This window comes from Tupaia chinensis, unplaced genomic scaffold (assembly GCF_000334495.1).
Source record: "Tupaia chinensis unplaced genomic scaffold, TupChi_1.0 Scaffold000612_1, whole genome shotgun sequence".
Classification (NCBI taxonomy): domain Eukaryota; kingdom Metazoa; phylum Chordata; class Mammalia; order Scandentia; family Tupaiidae; genus Tupaia; species Tupaia belangeri.
The window spans coordinates 3,506,623-3,525,310 of record NW_006160131.1 but is presented as its reverse complement, the minus strand read 5'-3'; the positions used below and the strand labels follow the sequence as shown (position 1 = coordinate 3,525,310).

The window sequence follows — 18,688 nt, the reverse complement described above, 5'->3', positions numbered from 1 at the left end:
AGGGGGGGGGTGGTGGCAGAGGGCTTCCTGAGAGAGGAAACTGCCTCACTTCCAGAAGCCTCCGGAGTCCTGGAGCGACATGTACAGCAAAGAGTTAGATTTAATCTGGGCTACTTTAGCGTAGTGGGTGGCTGTTTAGAAGTGCGGCTAGTTTCCTCTCCCGCTGCAGTCTCCCTTTCCCGACTGGGAGATGGAACATCCTAAACAGTCTCTCTCTTTTGCCTGGGTTTAGTTGCACGGTAGGATGGGACCTGGGCTTCTGTGCTGAGGTAACTAATACTGCGAGTTAGGAGAGGATGAAGTCAGTGGCATGGTTTTCTTTGTATTACTACTATAGGGCCTAATCTTAATTTGAACAACTGCCTACGTTCTGGCTTAGTTTGGTTAGGATTTGGTGGATTTGGACAGACTGACTGTAGTTTTCAGATTGAGATTGCTGCTGTTTTTGTCTTTTTTTGTTTTTGTTTTAAGGGGCGAGGGGAAAGGAGAAATGTTTGGGAGGGATAAAAACTGATGTGTATGAACACTGGTAGGCTTTTAGGATTGGATTGAGGTCTTTTTCGTTCTGTTTTCTTGTGTTGAAGCCTCGGTTTGTACTAAATTCATCTGAATTTTGGCCAGCTCCTCACCTGCCCTATTTACTTACCTAACAGGTACTGGTGATTTGGAAGGACTGACCTTCTCTGTCCTCTCTTCACATTCGTGATAGAATTTTTGGCCCTTGTTTTTATTTGTACTGAAAGTCATATAAACAGTTGTCACAAAGGGGGAGTTTGTCTTATGTCATCCATGATGTGGGTCCATAATGAACTTTAAGCAGTCCTCTTATCTTGATCCTGAACACCAAGCCCAAGGGATCCTGTTTTGAGTCCATGGAAATTGAATGAATAGTCATCTTAAAATATTGTTGCACCTCTGTTTTTACCTGAGTGAGAGGTGAAGGTAAAAGGGGGCAGGAGAGAAAATATAATAGTAAATGTTTTATATTATATTATTAGAAGGTTAAAGATCTTAAATGGTTTTTCAAAAGATTCTTTTAACTCATTAACCTTTTTTCTCCCCCTTCAGTTGCATTAAGGCTTATCTATTCTGTGTCTGTTGTGACTTAAATTTTGTTTGACACTTTCGGGACAGGGCTTGGTAAAGGAGTAAATAAGACAAATTAAATACTTAGAGATAACAGAAAATAAGCAACACTTGGGTAACAAATTAACAATTGCTTTGCTTTAAGGTTTACCTTGTGACACTTAGGTGTTAGGTACAACTTACTAAACATGGGCTTTTACTGTGTGGACAGGTAAAAATATCAATTGTCTTCATTCAGAAATGAAATATAAAGAACACTTTAGTAAGATTTTCAGACTTTGTTGAAGATAAATATTATGAATCTTTGTGCTGTATAAAAGAGAAAGAGTTCCAAAACACAGGAATTCATTTTGCTCATGTTCTCCATCCAAATTAGTACATGTATTATATACCTTTTATGGTGTTACTTATTTTTCTGTTTTTTTTTTCCTCTGGTATATTATAAAATCTATAGAGAGGTGACTCTTGACTGTCTCATTTCCTGACAGCTACTAAAGCAGCTCTACATGTTCATATTTGCTTAATAAAAGCCCTTTATAGTCTATGAAGGTCTTAGAGCTTTTCCTTGATCTGGTTATATAATCCTGGACTGTGTTGTTGGCTGACTCTGGGGGAGGGAAAGCAATGCCTCCTGACTCATAGCTGTCATAAAAATATCCCAGATTCTCTGTGCATCCAAATTAGCAACAGGAAGGTGGGGACAGTTCACAATTGTGCCACAAAATTATTACTTCCTGATATGCATGGAATTTCTACCTGAATAGTATATGCAGTCGACTAATTTATCAGCTGTATATGCCTGACTCGCGATTTTTTTTTTTTTTTGCTTATGTGGCTACTGTCCCTACTTACCCCACTTAGCAAACTTGTTGCTAGTTAGCAGTACAATTTGTAAAACAAATGCTTTCTAACTAGTTTTAAACTAGTTACTTTTTTTTCTTTAAGGTTTTTGCCATAGGGCACATGCCCTCTTTAGAGAGAGAGAGAGACAGTGAGAAAGAAAGTGAGAAATCACCTCCCAGGAGGAATAGACATGCTGAAATTCCTTCTCCTCTAGTCTCCTTCTGGGGTTTTGGGCATGTATGCACATGTACCCAGTGTGACTTTCAAGCCTCCAGATCTGGTACTTGAACCGCTGAACCACCATCAGCCATGTGGGAATCCAACACTTAACTACTACGCCACCTGTTGGCCCAAACTAGTTATCATTTTAAATCAGATATTGAGATGGCCAGGCTAGGATGCCTCTAGGCTTCATTATTGTGTCTAACTGACTGATTCTGCGTTTTGTCTCACCTCAATGCACTTAGTTTTAAAAGCAGGGCTTTGTTTCATTGCTGGTATTACCTGGTAACTAGTTAGCTAAGAACATTAGTGGAACTCTGAAGGAAAAGCAGTTCCATAGTCTCTTTGGAATCCAGTTGGGCAGATGGAAGTTGCTGTGTAGTGGGAAAGAGGAGGAGGAATCAACCAATTAGAGGCCATTTTAGTACTTGTGAAGCTAACAATAAAAAACAAAAATTTTTGAACTTTTAAAAATTAAGAAAACAGGCAAAATAACAGAATTTTAAAAAATTAAAATAGAGAATTCTGATTTTCATTTCTAAACAAATATGAACTGTACACAAAGAACTAAAATTTTGAGTTTACCACTGTTAATGACATTTGCGTTCACAGTAATTATTTCTTCCTTTAAAGCGTAAATTTTAATTCTTTTTTTTTTTGAGAGTTTTTTTTTTTTTTTTGCTATAGGGCGTGTGCGCTCGCCAGACAGACAGAGAGAGACGTAGAGATAGAAAGCGAGAAATCACTCCCTAGGGGGGATGGTCACGCCGCAATCCCTTCTTCTCCATTCTCCTCTCGGGATCTTGGGCATAGACGCACACGCGCCTGGCATGAGTTTTAAGCCACCGGGTCCGGGACATGAACCGCAGTCGACTACGTGGGAGTCCAGCGACATAGCCATTACGCTAACTGCTGGTTCCCAAAAGCGTAAATTTTAATTCTGAAGAGCAGTTATGATTCATTGAAGTGCTGTAGAAAGAATTTTAAAATAAATCTAATTTCTACTGGCTTTAATATTCCAGACAATAAATGTCTGTCCAGGTTGACTAAACAGATATTTAGATCAAATAGTTGATGTCTTTATTGTAATGATCTGAAATCTAGCTTATTACTGTCTGTCCCAAATGCTAAGAACTCAAAGGAGAAGCATTTAGGATTGTGTTTATTCATAGCTCTGCCACCAGCAGTTACATGGCCTGAAAATGGTCACTTCTTTCCAGACCTAGATTCCTCCTGTAAATGGAAGGATTGAACTTGGTGATCTTTAGATTACTGTCAACAACTCTGTACAGTTTATATTACAAAATTGAAGGTCTTTATAACTTAATGACTGAAAGTAGCACTTGAATAAAATGTGAGTCTGGGTGTGGTATGTTTAATATTGAGTAGCTTATAGAAGACATATAACCAGAAATCAGTCAGACTTAGTTAAGTGAGACTTTGTTTCTAGTCTCCATCTTGTCTTTTTGAGGTAAGGCCAAGGGGACTAGCAGTTGATGTAATGGCTATGTCACTGGACTCCCATGTAGTCGACTGTGGTTCAAGTCCCGGACCCGGTGGCTTAAACTCACGCGAGGTGCATGTATGTTTAACCTCATGAAATATTTCTGCTCTCTGTTCATTGAAGGTGGGCCTCTTCAGTCATAGTAATTATTCGATGGACCTATTAATGACCAAACATTTTAGTTAGATGATAAATATGTCACTTGTGTATGCGTACTTATCTTCTAAAGGTTATGTGGATACCAGTGTGATGTAGTCAAAATGCATTTAACGGTATTACTGAATTCATAGTAACGTTTTGTTATTAAGGTTTTTATTGTTTTGCTTATAGTACTCAGTAGGGTAGGGATCATCAGTTTTTATGAATGGAAACCTTTATGAAATATTTTGAGGGAACCAGCAGTTAGCATAATGGCTGTATCGCTGGACTCCCACATAGTCGACCGCGGTTCACGTCCCGGACCTGGTGGCTTAAAACTCACGTCGGGCGCGTGTGCGTGCGTGCGTGCCAAAGATCCCGAGAGGAGAATGGAGGAGAGGGGATTGCGGCATGACCATCCCCCCTGGGGGGTGATTTCTTGCTTTCTGTCTCTATGTCTCTCTCTGTCTGGCGAGTGCACGCGCCCTATAGCGAAAACCTCTCAAAATATATATATATTTTGATTAAAGTGTTAAGAATTATAAAGAGGTTATGAAATACTGTTCTAGAAAACCTCTCAAATTGTTCTACTTTGTGCTCCTGACACTAGAATGTTCCTTATTATCAAAAAGAATGTAATATAAAAGAGAAATGTAATAGAGGAAATGGTAAGGAAGAGGAGCACACAGAGGAGTGAAGAGGTCCCTTACCCCCTCTACATTGTCATCTCCACCAAGTAGCATTTGGGAGCTTCATCTCTAACATTGGACACCATGTTTTTGCCCTTTGAAGCAGGGCTGGGAGTGCAGGCTGTTCAAGCTACATCCTGCACAATGCTGAGGGGCTGAGGGAGCCTTATGACAAGGGTGCAGAGGGTGTCTACCTTGGCACTGTGTCACATGGCAGTGGTTTGGAAGTACTTTCCATTTTAGCTTCTGTTTATATTCCTGCTCTACAAATATCTGAGGATATTGTATGTGTCAGGATACCTGTTGCTGACCTGCATTTTCCCTTTTTGAGGTAGACCTGAACATTCTGTGTGAAAGAAGTGTTAACCAGATCCAAGTGAAAGGTCTCTTCTGATACCATTTTATACTTTCATTTGGTGCCCCTCCTGAGAATTATCTCTAACCCAAATCCGTCTAATAGCCTTATATATGACATTTGTGATCTCCATTTTATAAAATGGAAAAATAAAAGTTCAGAGAAATTCAGTAGCTTCTGTAAAGTTACTGAATTAGAGGGTCAAGGTAGAAATAGAGCCTCTGGCTCCAGATTCAATGGCTTAGGTCTTTATCATGTTTCTCTTAAGAGGGAAACAAACTTAAGAAAATGTAAACATTTTTGTCTTAGTATGTTTTGACAGAGAATAGGCATTACAATTTCTTAATATCACTTTAAGAGCTAGGTACAGAATTTTTAATCTGTATTTTATCATCATAATCTTCTGTAAATAATTCAGATCCAATCCTGTCTGGCTTCATATTGAAGAATACCTTATTGAGGGTGGAGATCAAGATAGAATAACGGAGGGAACTTTTCCAAGCTAGCTTTCTTCTCTTCCCTGACACTGATTCACCAGACCTGTCATGGGGCTTAACCATGTGTATTCTGCATGTGACTCAGATACACTGCTCTCCCTTCCCATCCTATCACTGACTTTGAATGTATATGTAAAACTCACAGCTGTCTGTGGCTGATAATATGACAAATATACATCCACCACCTGCAGGGTGCTTGGGCACTATTTTAGGTTGTTGGAATATATCAGGGACCAAAAACAAAGATTCCTAGTCTCCTTGAAGCCTGTTCTCCAAATAATTAGCAGACATTTTTGGACAACCTGTTCATTATGTAATTTTGAAAGCTCATGACTAAAAGGAAGACTCTGAGCCTTGATAGGAAATAGGGACTGGGTCTGAGAAATAATAAAAGGTGGAATTCTTAGAACAGGTATAAAATTCAAGTGCATTCTTCATTAAGGTTCAAAAAGTTGTTGGAAATTATATTAAATAAATTATTAAAGTTTGATAATAGGACTGTATGCAGAAAGCCAATTTGTGACTTTTCTGATTGATTTTTGGAGTTTGGATGGAAGTAATCAGTTTTAAAGGTAGTTATTCATCACTATGGTTATAGTCTTTTTCCTTTAATAAAATCATGGTTGTAAGTAAGAAAGTCATTCTTAATTTTCAGTTTCTGTGGTCAGCAAAAAGTCTAATTAATATTTCTTTAAATTGTTTCTATATATCTCAGTCATTTACAGGAGTTAACTTGTGGTACATCGGGATTTCATAAGTTTATCCCCATCTTTTATGTTCATCCTCTATTTATGGGTTCTTTTTAAAAATGTGCTTCTTATAACATATGCTTTAAATCAACCTTTTTGCACGGTAGGAGAATTTAAATTTTCTACCTTGTTTTTTTTTTCTGGATTACATAAATTTTTTCTGCTATGTGTTGGTCTGTTTATTCTATCTATCTATCTATCTATCTATCTATATAAAATTGGCTTTGGCTGGTTTAGTTTGGACAAAAAGTATGTTTCTTTTTTTAGAGTTTAAAACATTGCTATTAATCACTTGTATCGTAAGGTCCTCTTAAGGCAAGTTATCTTGTTGCTCTGTCCTCTAAATGTAGCATCCAGAGTCAAAAAGCTTCTGGCAAGGATAAAAATAGCCTTCCTGCTTGCTGGTTTGTTGTTAGCTTTACTGGCAGTAGGAAATCTTTTGAATTCCTTAATTGGGTCAGCTTCTTCCTTCCTAGTTTCTCCAAGACATTCCCTTCTGCCTGAAATTCTTAAAGCATTTAGATCTTGCAACCTTGCATTTGCCATCAGTTATAGTCAAAGCAGCCTTTCCTTCATATGAAGCCCTTTGCAAGTTGTAAAACGTTTTCTACTGATTGCTTATATTATAGATAAATGTTATTTCCTTGTGCTGCTATTATGATCTGTTTTTCAACTATACTGTCACAAATTAAAAATGAAGTTTGATTTTTTGGTGTAGAAGGAAAATCCTCCCTGGTTTTATTAAAATGAAAAATATTAGTTTGAATTTTTGAAGTATTCATATCTTAAAATCCTTCTGCCATTTTGCCAGTTTGGTTATGATAAAAGTAAGGAGTTAGGTTTTTTTTTTTTCCCTTTTCTCTGCCTCAGAAGAATATATCCCTATTTGTAATCAAGACACTAACTGATTTCTATAAAGCTGCAAATCTCCCAGATTCCCACTGCCTTCTCCAAAGTTTCAGTTTGGGACTTATTATCCAGAAGGAATCCTCCTCTTCCTTTCCCTCATGAGTGGAAAATTGTTGGTTATCTCTGGCTCATATTTGGGGAGGGGAAAGGAACGAGTATTAATTAGGCACCTACTGCATACTGCTAGACTTTTCTTGGTATTCTGGAAAAATTATCACAGAAGTGTCTCATAACAACTTTGTGAAGTAAATGGAAGTGATAAATTTTCTCAGTTTCACCAAAGCTAAGTAATTTAACCTATGTTCCAAGATGAGTATTTCCTCCATTCTCCTCTCAGGATTTTGGACATGCATGTACCTGTACCCAGCATGAGTTTTAAGCCACCAGGTAAAGGACTGAAGCCACAGTTGAGTACATGGGAATCCAGCGATATAATCATTATGCCATTTGTTGCTCCCCTCTAGAATTTTTATAAGCCCTGGATTTTAAACTGAAAGCCAAATCTGTCCCAGAGAGGGATTTCGTTTTGCCTAAACTCTGTATGTTTTTCTTTGCGTATTTAATAAATCTTAAAAGGCTCTTTGCGCTGGTGCAAGACTCTCCAGTTGATATAGTTGTAGACAGTTCCTCCTTAGTGATTTCCATGGAAATATCTTTATTGGAAGTTGGTTGTAGCACAATCACAGAGTAAAATAAGATTATTGGTTTTGATTTGGGTAGGTATTTTTAGGTGAAAGAATAAATTACTTAAAATTATTGGGTCATTGGAAAAGTCATGATGTATTTTTCTGTTTTTCTATGCAAAAATGTGTCATGACTTTTCTGATGACCTAATATATTCATACCATTAAACAATAAAACATATTGGATACATTTTTATTAGTTTATACATCCACTGCTGTGTCCCACATGACTAAATGAACACTAGCTCTGAGGAGGGGTGGCTTTGGATTAGAAAATAAACATAAGAATAAACACACGAAGACACACAAGTAGAGGAAAGTGGGTATCAGGTGGTCCCGACTCCTCTGATGGAGGCAGCCGCAGCCCAGAATTATTCCCAGGTTTATTTTTTTAAAGGGCATAAAATGGAGAAAAGGAAATTGGAATGCAAAGCCCATTATTTTTGGATGCTAATTGACTAAAGATGCAAAGACACCTGGCTCCATGTAGTTCTATGTAAGTTTTCTCTAATCTTCTTGGGCCAATTCTAATTAACACATGCGGCATCCTTTAACCCAATATTGCCTTGCAGTTTTTGGAACACAGAGAAAGCTAGCATATTTGCATGTTAATGGTGTTCATTGCCTTGCAAATGACTGACTATGTAACCTAGTTTCTGCATGTATTTAAAGGTCACCGTGTTTGCTCAGATTTGAGCCACTCCCTACAACCCATATATTTTATTTATGTTTTAAAAGTCAAGGTCTCACGCTGTCTACTAATCTTCCTACTTCAACCTCTAGCTAGGCCTATAGGGATAGCTATCATACTTGGGTCTTTTTAGACAGGGTCTTGCTATCTTGCCCGGGCCATCCTCAAACTTGCAATCCTCATCCCTCAGCCTTCTGAGTCGCTGGAATTACATAGGTTTACTACAGTGACTGGCCATGAGATTGGATCAGAAACAGACTTAAGCCTTCTATGTGATTCCAGCCTGTGGAACAGCAGCATCTTAGCAGCATAAACCACCATGACTGGATCAGTTCATAATGATATGTATTCTGCATTTCAATAAGTATGAAGTTGGTATTCAAAATTAGTGAGTTTATATTTCTTTATTTAAAAAAGAACTGCATATTTAATTTTTATTTATCATTATTTTATATTTTTAAACAGAGATGGGGAAGTGGGGGAAAGTGGGAAAGCAAGCTGCCAGGTCCAGGACTTGAACCATATCAGCCATGTATATGAGTCCAGCACCCTAACCACCACGTCACTTGCTAGCTCCAGTTATGCATTTCTTGAGTCTTGCTGCATGTTGGCCAGGTCCCTACAGTGCCATCTTGCTGCAAGTCTCAGGCATTGTTGGTAAAAATAGCATATGTGTAGAGTTGGTAAAATACCTCCTTTAAACAATTATTTATAGCAGAACAGCTTTGATTTACTTAGATGTAAGCTAAATAAAATTAGGAGCAGAGAGAGGAGGAGCACATCTAGTTAAATGGTAACAAACATGAATGTATACACACACAAGGATGCACACATATACGTGTCTGTATATATTCATGTGTGTGTTAGAAATTTTTAATGGTGTTCATTAAAGTTTCCTCTTCCCCTTGGAGTATCTAAGTTTTTATAGTATGAGTCAATCAAAAAATTTAACTTAGAATTTCATGCTACACATCATTTTATAGGACTATATGGCAAAGTTTTGGATGACTTTATAGAGTTACCATTCCTCAGCCTATGTCTTGTCACCTACAATGCTGGCATGAATCTGAAAAAGAGAAGGTGACACCATAAAATTTAATATTACTGTAGAACTTTGATATTTTCTCATTGTATGTTTGTGTGTTTGAAAAGGTGGCATTTATTGTATTACTTCCTACTAAATCATCGTAGCAATAATATCTGGGTTATTCTTTAGATAAGAACATTTATCTAATTATGAGATAGATACACACAAATTGCTAATATAATATAGTATTTCCTTCTAGTCTTTTTTCTTTTTATATATCTTTGACTAGATTACTTTAGTTAGTGTCTTAAAAGGATGTGGTTGAGATACTGGTTTTTTTTTCTTTTAAGCACCTCCTTTATTCACCCACACTGTCAATCTTTTTGATAAATATTAATTCTCTCCAAGTTGAAGATGCTTAGCTTAGAACTGCCTAGTTGGAATATGAATCTTTTCTAGGTTGTAGAATTTGGTTCCCCAAAGTCACACTGTATCAGTTGCCTATATTTGGCTCAGTTGAGTCATGTCACCAAATATAGCCTTTGCCTTCTGTGTGATGTATGCCAGGCTCTTGGCTCCAAATGCCAGAGCTGGCCTCCAGAGACTACCACTTTTCCTATCGTAATGTCCCTTAAAATTAGGACTGCTGATCAGGCAGTAATTTTTATATTTATAACAAGAACCTTTAAAAATTGAATTTTACTCACCAAATACATTTATTTACTTGAAACCCTAATGTTTTCCTCTTCTCTTAAGGAGCTCAGTTCTGAAACCTGGGTTATATTAATAAATAGATGAATTATCAAAAAATAAAATAAAATAAGGGTCAGCTGGTGGTGTGGTGGTTAAGGTGGCTAAATCCCACATGGCTGACTGTGTGATTCAAATCCTGGATCTGGTGGATTGAAAAACACATTAGGTAAATATGCATGTACATCCAAAATCCAAAAAGGAGGGACATGGAGGAGAAGAAATTGGAGTGTGGCCATATCCCCTGAGGGATGCTTTCTCTCCCCACTTGTACCCTTTCCTTTCTGGGAGTGCATGTGCCCTCTGGTAAAATTAAAGGAGTTCAAAAAAAAAAAAACAACTTTTAGGCACTGGATTATGTCCACATTCAGATATCTCAGTTACCTTTATTTTACTGTATCTTACTCATTTAAAAAATGTCTGTGTTTTAAACTTAATAGAATGAATTTATTGAATGTTCACCTGGTGCCACCCACGAAACTCAGGATGACAAGATAAACAAAAGCTTCATTCCTGGTGGGGGGGTATTATGTAAAAGAGATAAGACAGTTGGGTAGTAGCTGAAACAATTATGTAAGAAGGTTGACTGCTGCTGTGTAGTTAGTTATAAAAGTTGGTGGGTTTATTTTAAGAGATTTCCTTGTGGGGAAAGGCGAACTGGAAAAAGAAAAAGCTTGGAAAATCCTTTGGACAACTTATGCAAAAGCTTGCACATGGATGTTTATGGCACTTTTATTCATACTTACCAAAATTTAGAAACAACCAAGATGTCCTTCAGTAGGTAAATGGATAAAGAAGCTGGAATTTTTCCAGACAATTCGGTGCCAAAAAGAAATGCGCTATCAAACCATGAAAGCACATAGAGGAAATGCACATTAAATGCATATTACTAAGTTAAAGAAGCCAATATAAAAAGCCTAAATATTGTATGATTCCAACTATGTAGCATTCTAGAAAAGGCAAAACTATGGAAACAATAGATTTAAAGGGATGAGTAGGGATGAGTAGGCAAAGCATAGGAGATTTTTAGGACAGTGGAACTATTCTGTATGAAATTATATTGCTAGGTATATTTCATTATACATTTGTCCAAACACATGGAATGAACACCGAGAGTGAGCCGAATGTGAACTGTGGACTGGGCACGATGATATGCCATGTAGGTTCTTCGACTGTAACAATGTGGCACTCTGGTGGGGAATGTTGATAGTAGGGGAAGCGATGCACTTTTCAGGGGAAGGGACATCCCTGTGCCTTCCTCTAGTTTTGCTGTGAACCTAAAACTGCTCTGAAAAAAATAAAGTCTTTAAAAAAATGTTTATGTGTGTTAAGAAGGGGATAAGTAATACACACACGCACACACACACACACACACACACACACACACACACACATACATATCCTTCATTGGAAACATGGAATGAGGGCCATGATCTTAGTTGTGGGAGTAAGTAAGCTAGCCACATAATAGAAAATGCAGAAATGTTGGTGTAAATTGGCATCCAGAGAGCAGAAAGGATATTAGAACAGAAATAAAGGAGTACAAGGAGAGTGTTAAAGGCTTGTAGAAGACTAAGTTCCCACGGCATTTATAATGGGAGCTTTTCGAAAGATTTCCATAAAGGATGTGATTTACATTATCCATAATAGATTATGGGTCACACTTCAGATATTTTAGTTAAAGAATTTATGGAAGACTAGATGGACAGGTTAGGGAAGCATTATGAAGGCTAAAAAGAAAAAGGGTTTCTTAGTGTCATTGCTTATGCTTTTAAATAGAAGTAGAATTACTGATTGTTTGACAAAATGTCACAGGTATATTTGCTACTCAGAGACCAAAATTGATTCTAGCCTGACAGGAATCATATGACAAAGCCAGGTCAAAAAACTAGTATAAAAACATGTATCACTTTCAAAGTTCAAGTACAAGCTTTGCTAGTGATTCTTTATTGTCAGGCTCTTAGCTAAACAACACAATTCAGGAAGACTCAAGAGCAAAGTGTCAAAAGTCACTTGCCTTCTGGGCAAGTCTCTTGAAGAGGTGTGTGAAAAGGTACTCTCACAAATTAGTTAAGGACATTTTTGTGCCTGTTGAGTTTAAATATTCTCTCTCTCTCCTCAAAAGGTTTTCAAAAGATTAGTTTCTGGTAAAATGGAGCTTCATTCATTGAACTAGACCAGCCAGTTTGGTAATTAGTCTTTTGGATTCTCATTGTTTATTGCCCTTTTAGAGGCATTATGCTTCATATAAAACAGCCATAGTTTCAGTTGGCATGTGAGCATTAAAACTATGAGAACATTGCCTTAGTAATAAAACATTTCCCTTTAACTTTAGCTTCATTTAATATGCAATAATGAAGTATTTTTATTTCTATAATGTGACTTAGAGTATCTTCTAAAAAATGTTTTCTGATAAGGAAAATGGTTGGTGGGGTAGCTTTTGTTCGCTCGTTTACCAGGGAGTTTTACAGCTATAAAATGTGTACACATGTTCCGTTACAAAAAGTCAGCTGCCACTTTGAGTTCCGTGATTCAGAAGCAGCTCTGTTCCCCACCCTCCGAGTTTTTAACAGTTAAGGTCATGTTCTAGTTCCTGTCCTGTTCTTGTGTCTACTCTTTTTTCAAAATATGCTTGTGACAAATCATAAGATCCAGGCTGTAGTTAAAACACTTCTCTCAGTGTGGATACATAGCTATGTACATTAGCATTAATGAATGAACTTAACTTTTAGGGAGAAATATTGGAGTTATTTTTTACCTTTTTCTCTTCTATCTCCATCTCTTCTATCTCTATCTCTGCTCTCTAAATAAGAATAAGCTGAAATTTTAAATGGGATAATTAATAATTTTAAAGGTCCTTATATTTGGCTTTAAATTGTAGAAAAAATTGTTAAGTTCAAATTTTGTTTTATATTAGTCACCAGGTTTTTAATATAGATTAATTAAAACTGCTGGCAATGGAGAACTCTTCTTTTCTTTTCACGGCATGACATCATTTCTGCAGAGACTGTTTCAATGAAACAGAACATTGAATCATTGAAGGCCTAGAATTCCTTTTTAAAGAGTTGTTAATATATGGCTCTTGGATTGATACATATACTCACTTTGGTTCCTGGAGAGCTCAGTGGAAGTAGGTAGAGTTACTGCTGGCATCTTAGAAGTCTTGCTCCAGTCTCAAGGAATGGAAGAACCTCTGCTTACTGCTTTTCCAAAGCCTATGAGAGTCATGATTCTGTGGGGGGGTGAGAGGTTAGACTGCTGTTTTTTAAAGGAATATCTGTAGTTCTGAGTCAGTTTTAGTTTATCACACTAGCTCCTGATTTATAGAGCACTAGAGTGTAGTAGACAATTAGCACATTCTCCTGTCGGTTCCTTAGAAATAAAACTTGTTTATTGTGCTCCACCATTTTTGTAAAGGTGGATGCAGATGGGCACATGGGGTATAAAGACTTAAAAATGTTGTCATAGTGGTTTTTATTTTATAACTTACCATGCTCATGGTATGCACTAAGTAAAGATTAGTCATTTAGACACCTCAACTTAATGTAGAATCTACTCCAAATTAGAAATATAATTCCTTAAACATAGAGAAATTTCAGTGCCATTTCCCCCATTTACTTGTGGCTCTAATTTGAAAGACAGTTAATGCAAGCAGAATTTTTGGGGGGTTGAAATCATAGGGCATGTACTCTCACTGGAGAGAGACACAGAGAGAGGGAAAGTGAGAGATCATTCCATAGGGGGAATGGCCATACCATGCCACACCACAATCCCTTCTCCTCCATTCTCCTCTTGGGATTTTGAGCAGGCAAGTGCACGCGCCTGGTGTGTTTCTCAGGCCGCCAGGTCCAGGACCCAAACTGCAGCTGGCCATATGGGAACCAGCACCTTAACTGCTATGGCATCTTCCGGCCCCCCATGCAAGCAGAATTTTAGTACCTTCACAATTCCTTTTCGAGGATTATCTTGAGTGCCCATTTTAATTTCAAAAGAGGTGGATGCAGATGGGCACATGGGGTATAAAGACTTAAAAATGTTGTCATAGTGGTTTTTATTTTATAACTTACCATGCTCATGGTATGCACTAAGTAAAGATTAGTCATTTAGACACCTCAACTTAATGTAGAATCTACTCCAAATTAGAAATATAATTCCTTAAACATAGAGAAATTTCAGTGCCATTTCCCCCATTTACTTGTGGCTCTAATTTGAAAGACAGTTAATGCAAGCAGAATTTTTGGGGGGTTGAAATCATAGGGCATGTACTCTCACTGGAGAGAGACACAGAGAGAGGGAAAGTGAGAGATCATTCCATAGGGGGAATGGCCATACCATGCCACACCACAATCCCTTCTCCTCCATTCTCCTCTTGGGATTTTGAGCAGGCAAGTGCACGCGCCTGGTGTGTTTCTCAGGCCGCCAGGTCCAGGACCCAAACTGCAGCTGGCCATATGGGAACCAGCACCTTAACTGCTATGGCATCTTCCGGCCCCCCATGCAAGCAGAATTTTAGTACCTTCACAATTCCTTTTCGAGGATTATCTTGAGTGCCCATTTTAATTTCAAAAGTGGATTTTTTTTGAACCACTTTAAAATTTGAAGGAAACTAACCCACATTTATTGAGTGCCTCCTTTGCCACCGGCTTTTGATATTTTTCATCATGTATAAAAACAATGAAATGTTCTTTATTACCTTCTGTTACTGATTCCCAAAGACCCGAATTCAAACCCACCAGTATGCCTGTATATGTACATAGGCAAAGTCTGGCGCTTCTGTTATGAGTCACATAGGACAATATTACTGCTAATTACATACGTATAAAAAGCAACCAAAAACAACGTAAATGAAAAACGTTTTCACATTTATGGAGCTAAAAAATGTGAAGATTGTTATGAGTTGGTATTAGAACATAATGGTATGAGGAAAGTACTTTGGATGGGACTTTGGAAGTTAGAATGACCTAGTAGTTAAATGTGAGAGAGAGTTTATTTTCCCACTTTCAAACTTTCTCTTTTTGAATATTGGTAAACATGCTGATTGATATTCAGCTCTGTTATTGAATATAAACCATCTATGAAAAAAATAAATTTAGTAACGGCCTTCTTTCACCTTCAGGTCGTCTAAACTATTCATATCCAGGATCCGATAGCTCTCTGCTTATTAATGGTAAGTGATAATTGATTTACCCTAGTGAAGTTCACAAAAATAAATTAGTACTAGGTGAGAAATGCAGTATTTGTGCTTCCACAAGGGGGAAATGACAGTTTATTCTGTAATGATAATTGCAAGTTTCTGTTAATCTATCAGCTATTTCAAGAAAACAGTTTTCCTCAAAACTGTGGGAGCAACTTAAGAAGAAAACAAAACAAAACAAACAAACAAAAACTTGAGAGCCAACTGATTCCCTGTCCTGAAATTGGTGACCATAAAAGTAAATGAGAATCCTTAATGACATGTGCAGACTGACTGTCTAGCACTAGCTTCTGTACAGTGAACTTTGAAATGTCAACATGGAAGCCATTTCCATGCAGCCGGAAAAATGTTCCAGGAGAATGGGGAAATAGATCAAACCAGAAAAAAGCAGCCTAAGACCATGGTGCTTGGCAGTGCAAAGGACAAAATCGCTCACAGTTTATACACGAAATATAAAGTTTTACTGCCTTCACAGTGTCTTTAGTAGATTCCCTTTACTAACATATTGTTGAATTCTCTTTCAGTGCATATATGCTTAAGCAGCTAAAGTTACAGGGAAGAGTGGGAACATCTAGTCATAGGAAGAATTAAAGAATTTTAAAGTGTCTCTTTCAGTATTATAATTTAAAATAACTGCGTGCGTACAGAGGTCTTGTTTACTTCTTTCTTGCTCATTTTACTCTGTTGAATGTGGATTTTACATTTCTGGGAGTCGATACTGCTTTCCATTTACCAAAGCTCATTTTCAGTCCTGTGAACTCTATGAGGTGTTCTTAAATAAGTAGCTGTATTCTCATCATTATTCAAACAAAAAATCTTCTATTCCTTTTCTATGGCTTGTTGTGAATGAAGAATTAAAAATTATTTTTTATGGGACTGGCCCAATGGCCTGGTGGCAAAGGGAGCTGAATCTCACCTGACTGACAGTGTGGTTTGAGTCCCAGACCTGGCAGCTTGAAAATCACACCAGGCGCCATCCGTACAAGCCCCATATCTTGAAAGGATGGAGAAATGGAGGAGAAAGGATTGTGGTATGACAGTGGCCCATGTGATCTCCCTTTCTCTCACTCTGTCTCTTAGGTAAAGTGATCAACTTTTCTTTGCTCTAATTTCTTCATGAAATTGTTCAGTTTGATTAGTTGCCTCTACGACTTCTCTTTGTTGAAATGAGAAAAATAAACTCTTTCTAAAAGTGGATTTTCTGGGGCCAGCAGGTGGTGTGGTGATTAAGGTGCTGGATACTCCCACATGGCTGGCCATGGTTTGAGTCCCAGACCTAGTGGCTTGCTTTCTCACTTTCCCTCTCTCTCAGTGTCTCTCTCTGGTCAAATTTAAATAAATGAATGAATAAATAAAATTGAAGTAAATAATTTTTTAAAGTGGGTTTTCCTTAAGACTAAATTCACTTTTTTTAGTCTATTCTGAGAGTACTTTTCATTTTTTCTCTATTAGTATCCTTTTGTTTACTAATAGGTTATTTTTACTGACCCTTACTTGGCAAAGAAAAAATAAAGTTAATTTCCCCCAAAATATATTTATGTTTTGAAATTTTCCTTACTGATCTTTCTTTTGGAAATAAGTGGGGTTTAAATTCTGAATAAATAAAAAAGTCAGAGTTATTTTCAACAGCTTATATTGGAATATCATTGGAATTTGCCTGTACAAAGATAGAAGGGGCTTACTCATCTATGGATTAAATTACTTACATATTTTTTTTCTGCATGCTCAGTCATCAGTTTTTGTACTATGCTATGACCTTCCTGTGCCACTCATGACTTTTTAAAGGCAGTGCCGGTATAATTCAACAAATAATCATTGATAATTGTGCTAAGAATGTTGTAATGCATCCTAGGGAATTATTGAATGAACTGCTGTGATTTTAGTTGTAAAGACCTTTTTCCTTTTTTTTTTTTGGAGAGGTTTTTGCTACAGGGCACGTGTGCTCACCAGACAGAGAGAAAGCGAGAAATCACCCCCCAAGGGGGATGGCTACACCGCAATCTCTTCTCTTCCATTCTCCTCTTGGGATCTTGGGCACACGGGTCCGGGACTCAAACTGCAGTCGACCACATGGGAGTTGAGCGATGCAGCCATTATGCTAACTGCTGGTCCCAGTTGTAAAGGCTTTTTTGAGGGACATTTTTGGGGGAAATTTTTTTGAGGGAACAATCTTGGACTTTCAATGTATTTTTTAAAAAAACAAGGCCAGATGGTAGCACTGCAGCTGTGCAACTGAGCCCACATGGGAATGTCCCTGTAGGGGTCCTGGGGCTGCCCTAAAGATACTGAGCATGCATATGCCTATGCCCCAGGCCATTAAGGCTGGTGGTGGATCACTGCATGAAGGCTCTATTGAGAACCCCTCTCTCTCTCTCTCTCTCTCTCTCTCTCACTGGAGAAAGAAAAAATATTGTTAAAAATGTGTAGCTATAGCTCAGAGTTTGGTAGGGCTACCATAACAAGCACACAGTGCTTATTTTCCCACAATGCTAGATGTTGAAAGTCTGAGCTCAAGATGTTGCCAGGGTCAATTTCTTCTGAGGCCTCTGCCCTTGGCTTTGTTACATGATTGTATCTTCACCTGGTTCTCTCTGCGCATGTTTTCTTACAAGAACGCCAGCCACATTGGATTAGGGCCTACCTCAAGGATCTCTTTAACCTAATTACTTCTTTAAAGACCCTATCTTCAAATACCACATATTCTAGGGTACCAGAGATCAGGAGTTCAGCATATGAATGGGGGGAAGAAGGGAACACGATTCAGCCTGTATTAGTGAACTTAATGTCATACAGTATGATCAGAATATCTTTTTAAAAAATATTTGTCTGAGGATGTAAACACTTGTTTACATATACACATATATACATGTGCCTGGTATGTCTTAAAGCTGTTCTGTCTAGGACTCAAACCATATGGTTGGCCATCTAGGATGTAGGTCCCTTAACCACTAGGCCATGGGACCAGCCCCAGAATATTTGTTTTATGTTTAGGAAAGGCAAGCTTGAAACTTAGTGTAGTCTAAGTAAAGTGAGAGGTAAAATAAAGGCCAGTTCTACCTCAAATTCCTCTGATGTGTCTTGATTTAGTTCTGAGATGAATATCAGATTAAAATGTTAATTTTTTCTTTTGCCCAGTTTGAAGCTTTTTTACTTTTTTCTTTTTTTTATTATTCATACATTAAATCGCTATACATCATTTAGATTATGAAGAGACTTTACCCAGCATGATATACATCTCAGTCCAGCCTAGTTGAGACTATTAAGTACATCGTTGTCAACAGATAATAAACCTTATCTGTGTCCCACAAGTGTCTTAATTCTCCATTTTCCCCTCAAATTTCCTTTTCTACG

General features: G+C 37.6%; 1 protein-coding gene across 1 annotated transcript in view; it reads left to right on the top strand.

Annotated features, from left to right (window-relative positions):
* CPEB4 (cytoplasmic polyadenylation element binding protein 4) overlaps nt 1-18,688 on the top strand; it is a gene marked incomplete in the record, with an annotated part of 76,718 nt that overhangs the window by 32,632 nt on the left and 25,398 nt on the right. Inside the window, 1 exon segment of the mRNA XM_014591745.2 lies at nt 15,260-15,310. Within this exon segment, the coding sequence (XP_014447231.1) occupies nt 15,260-15,310 (51 nt within the window).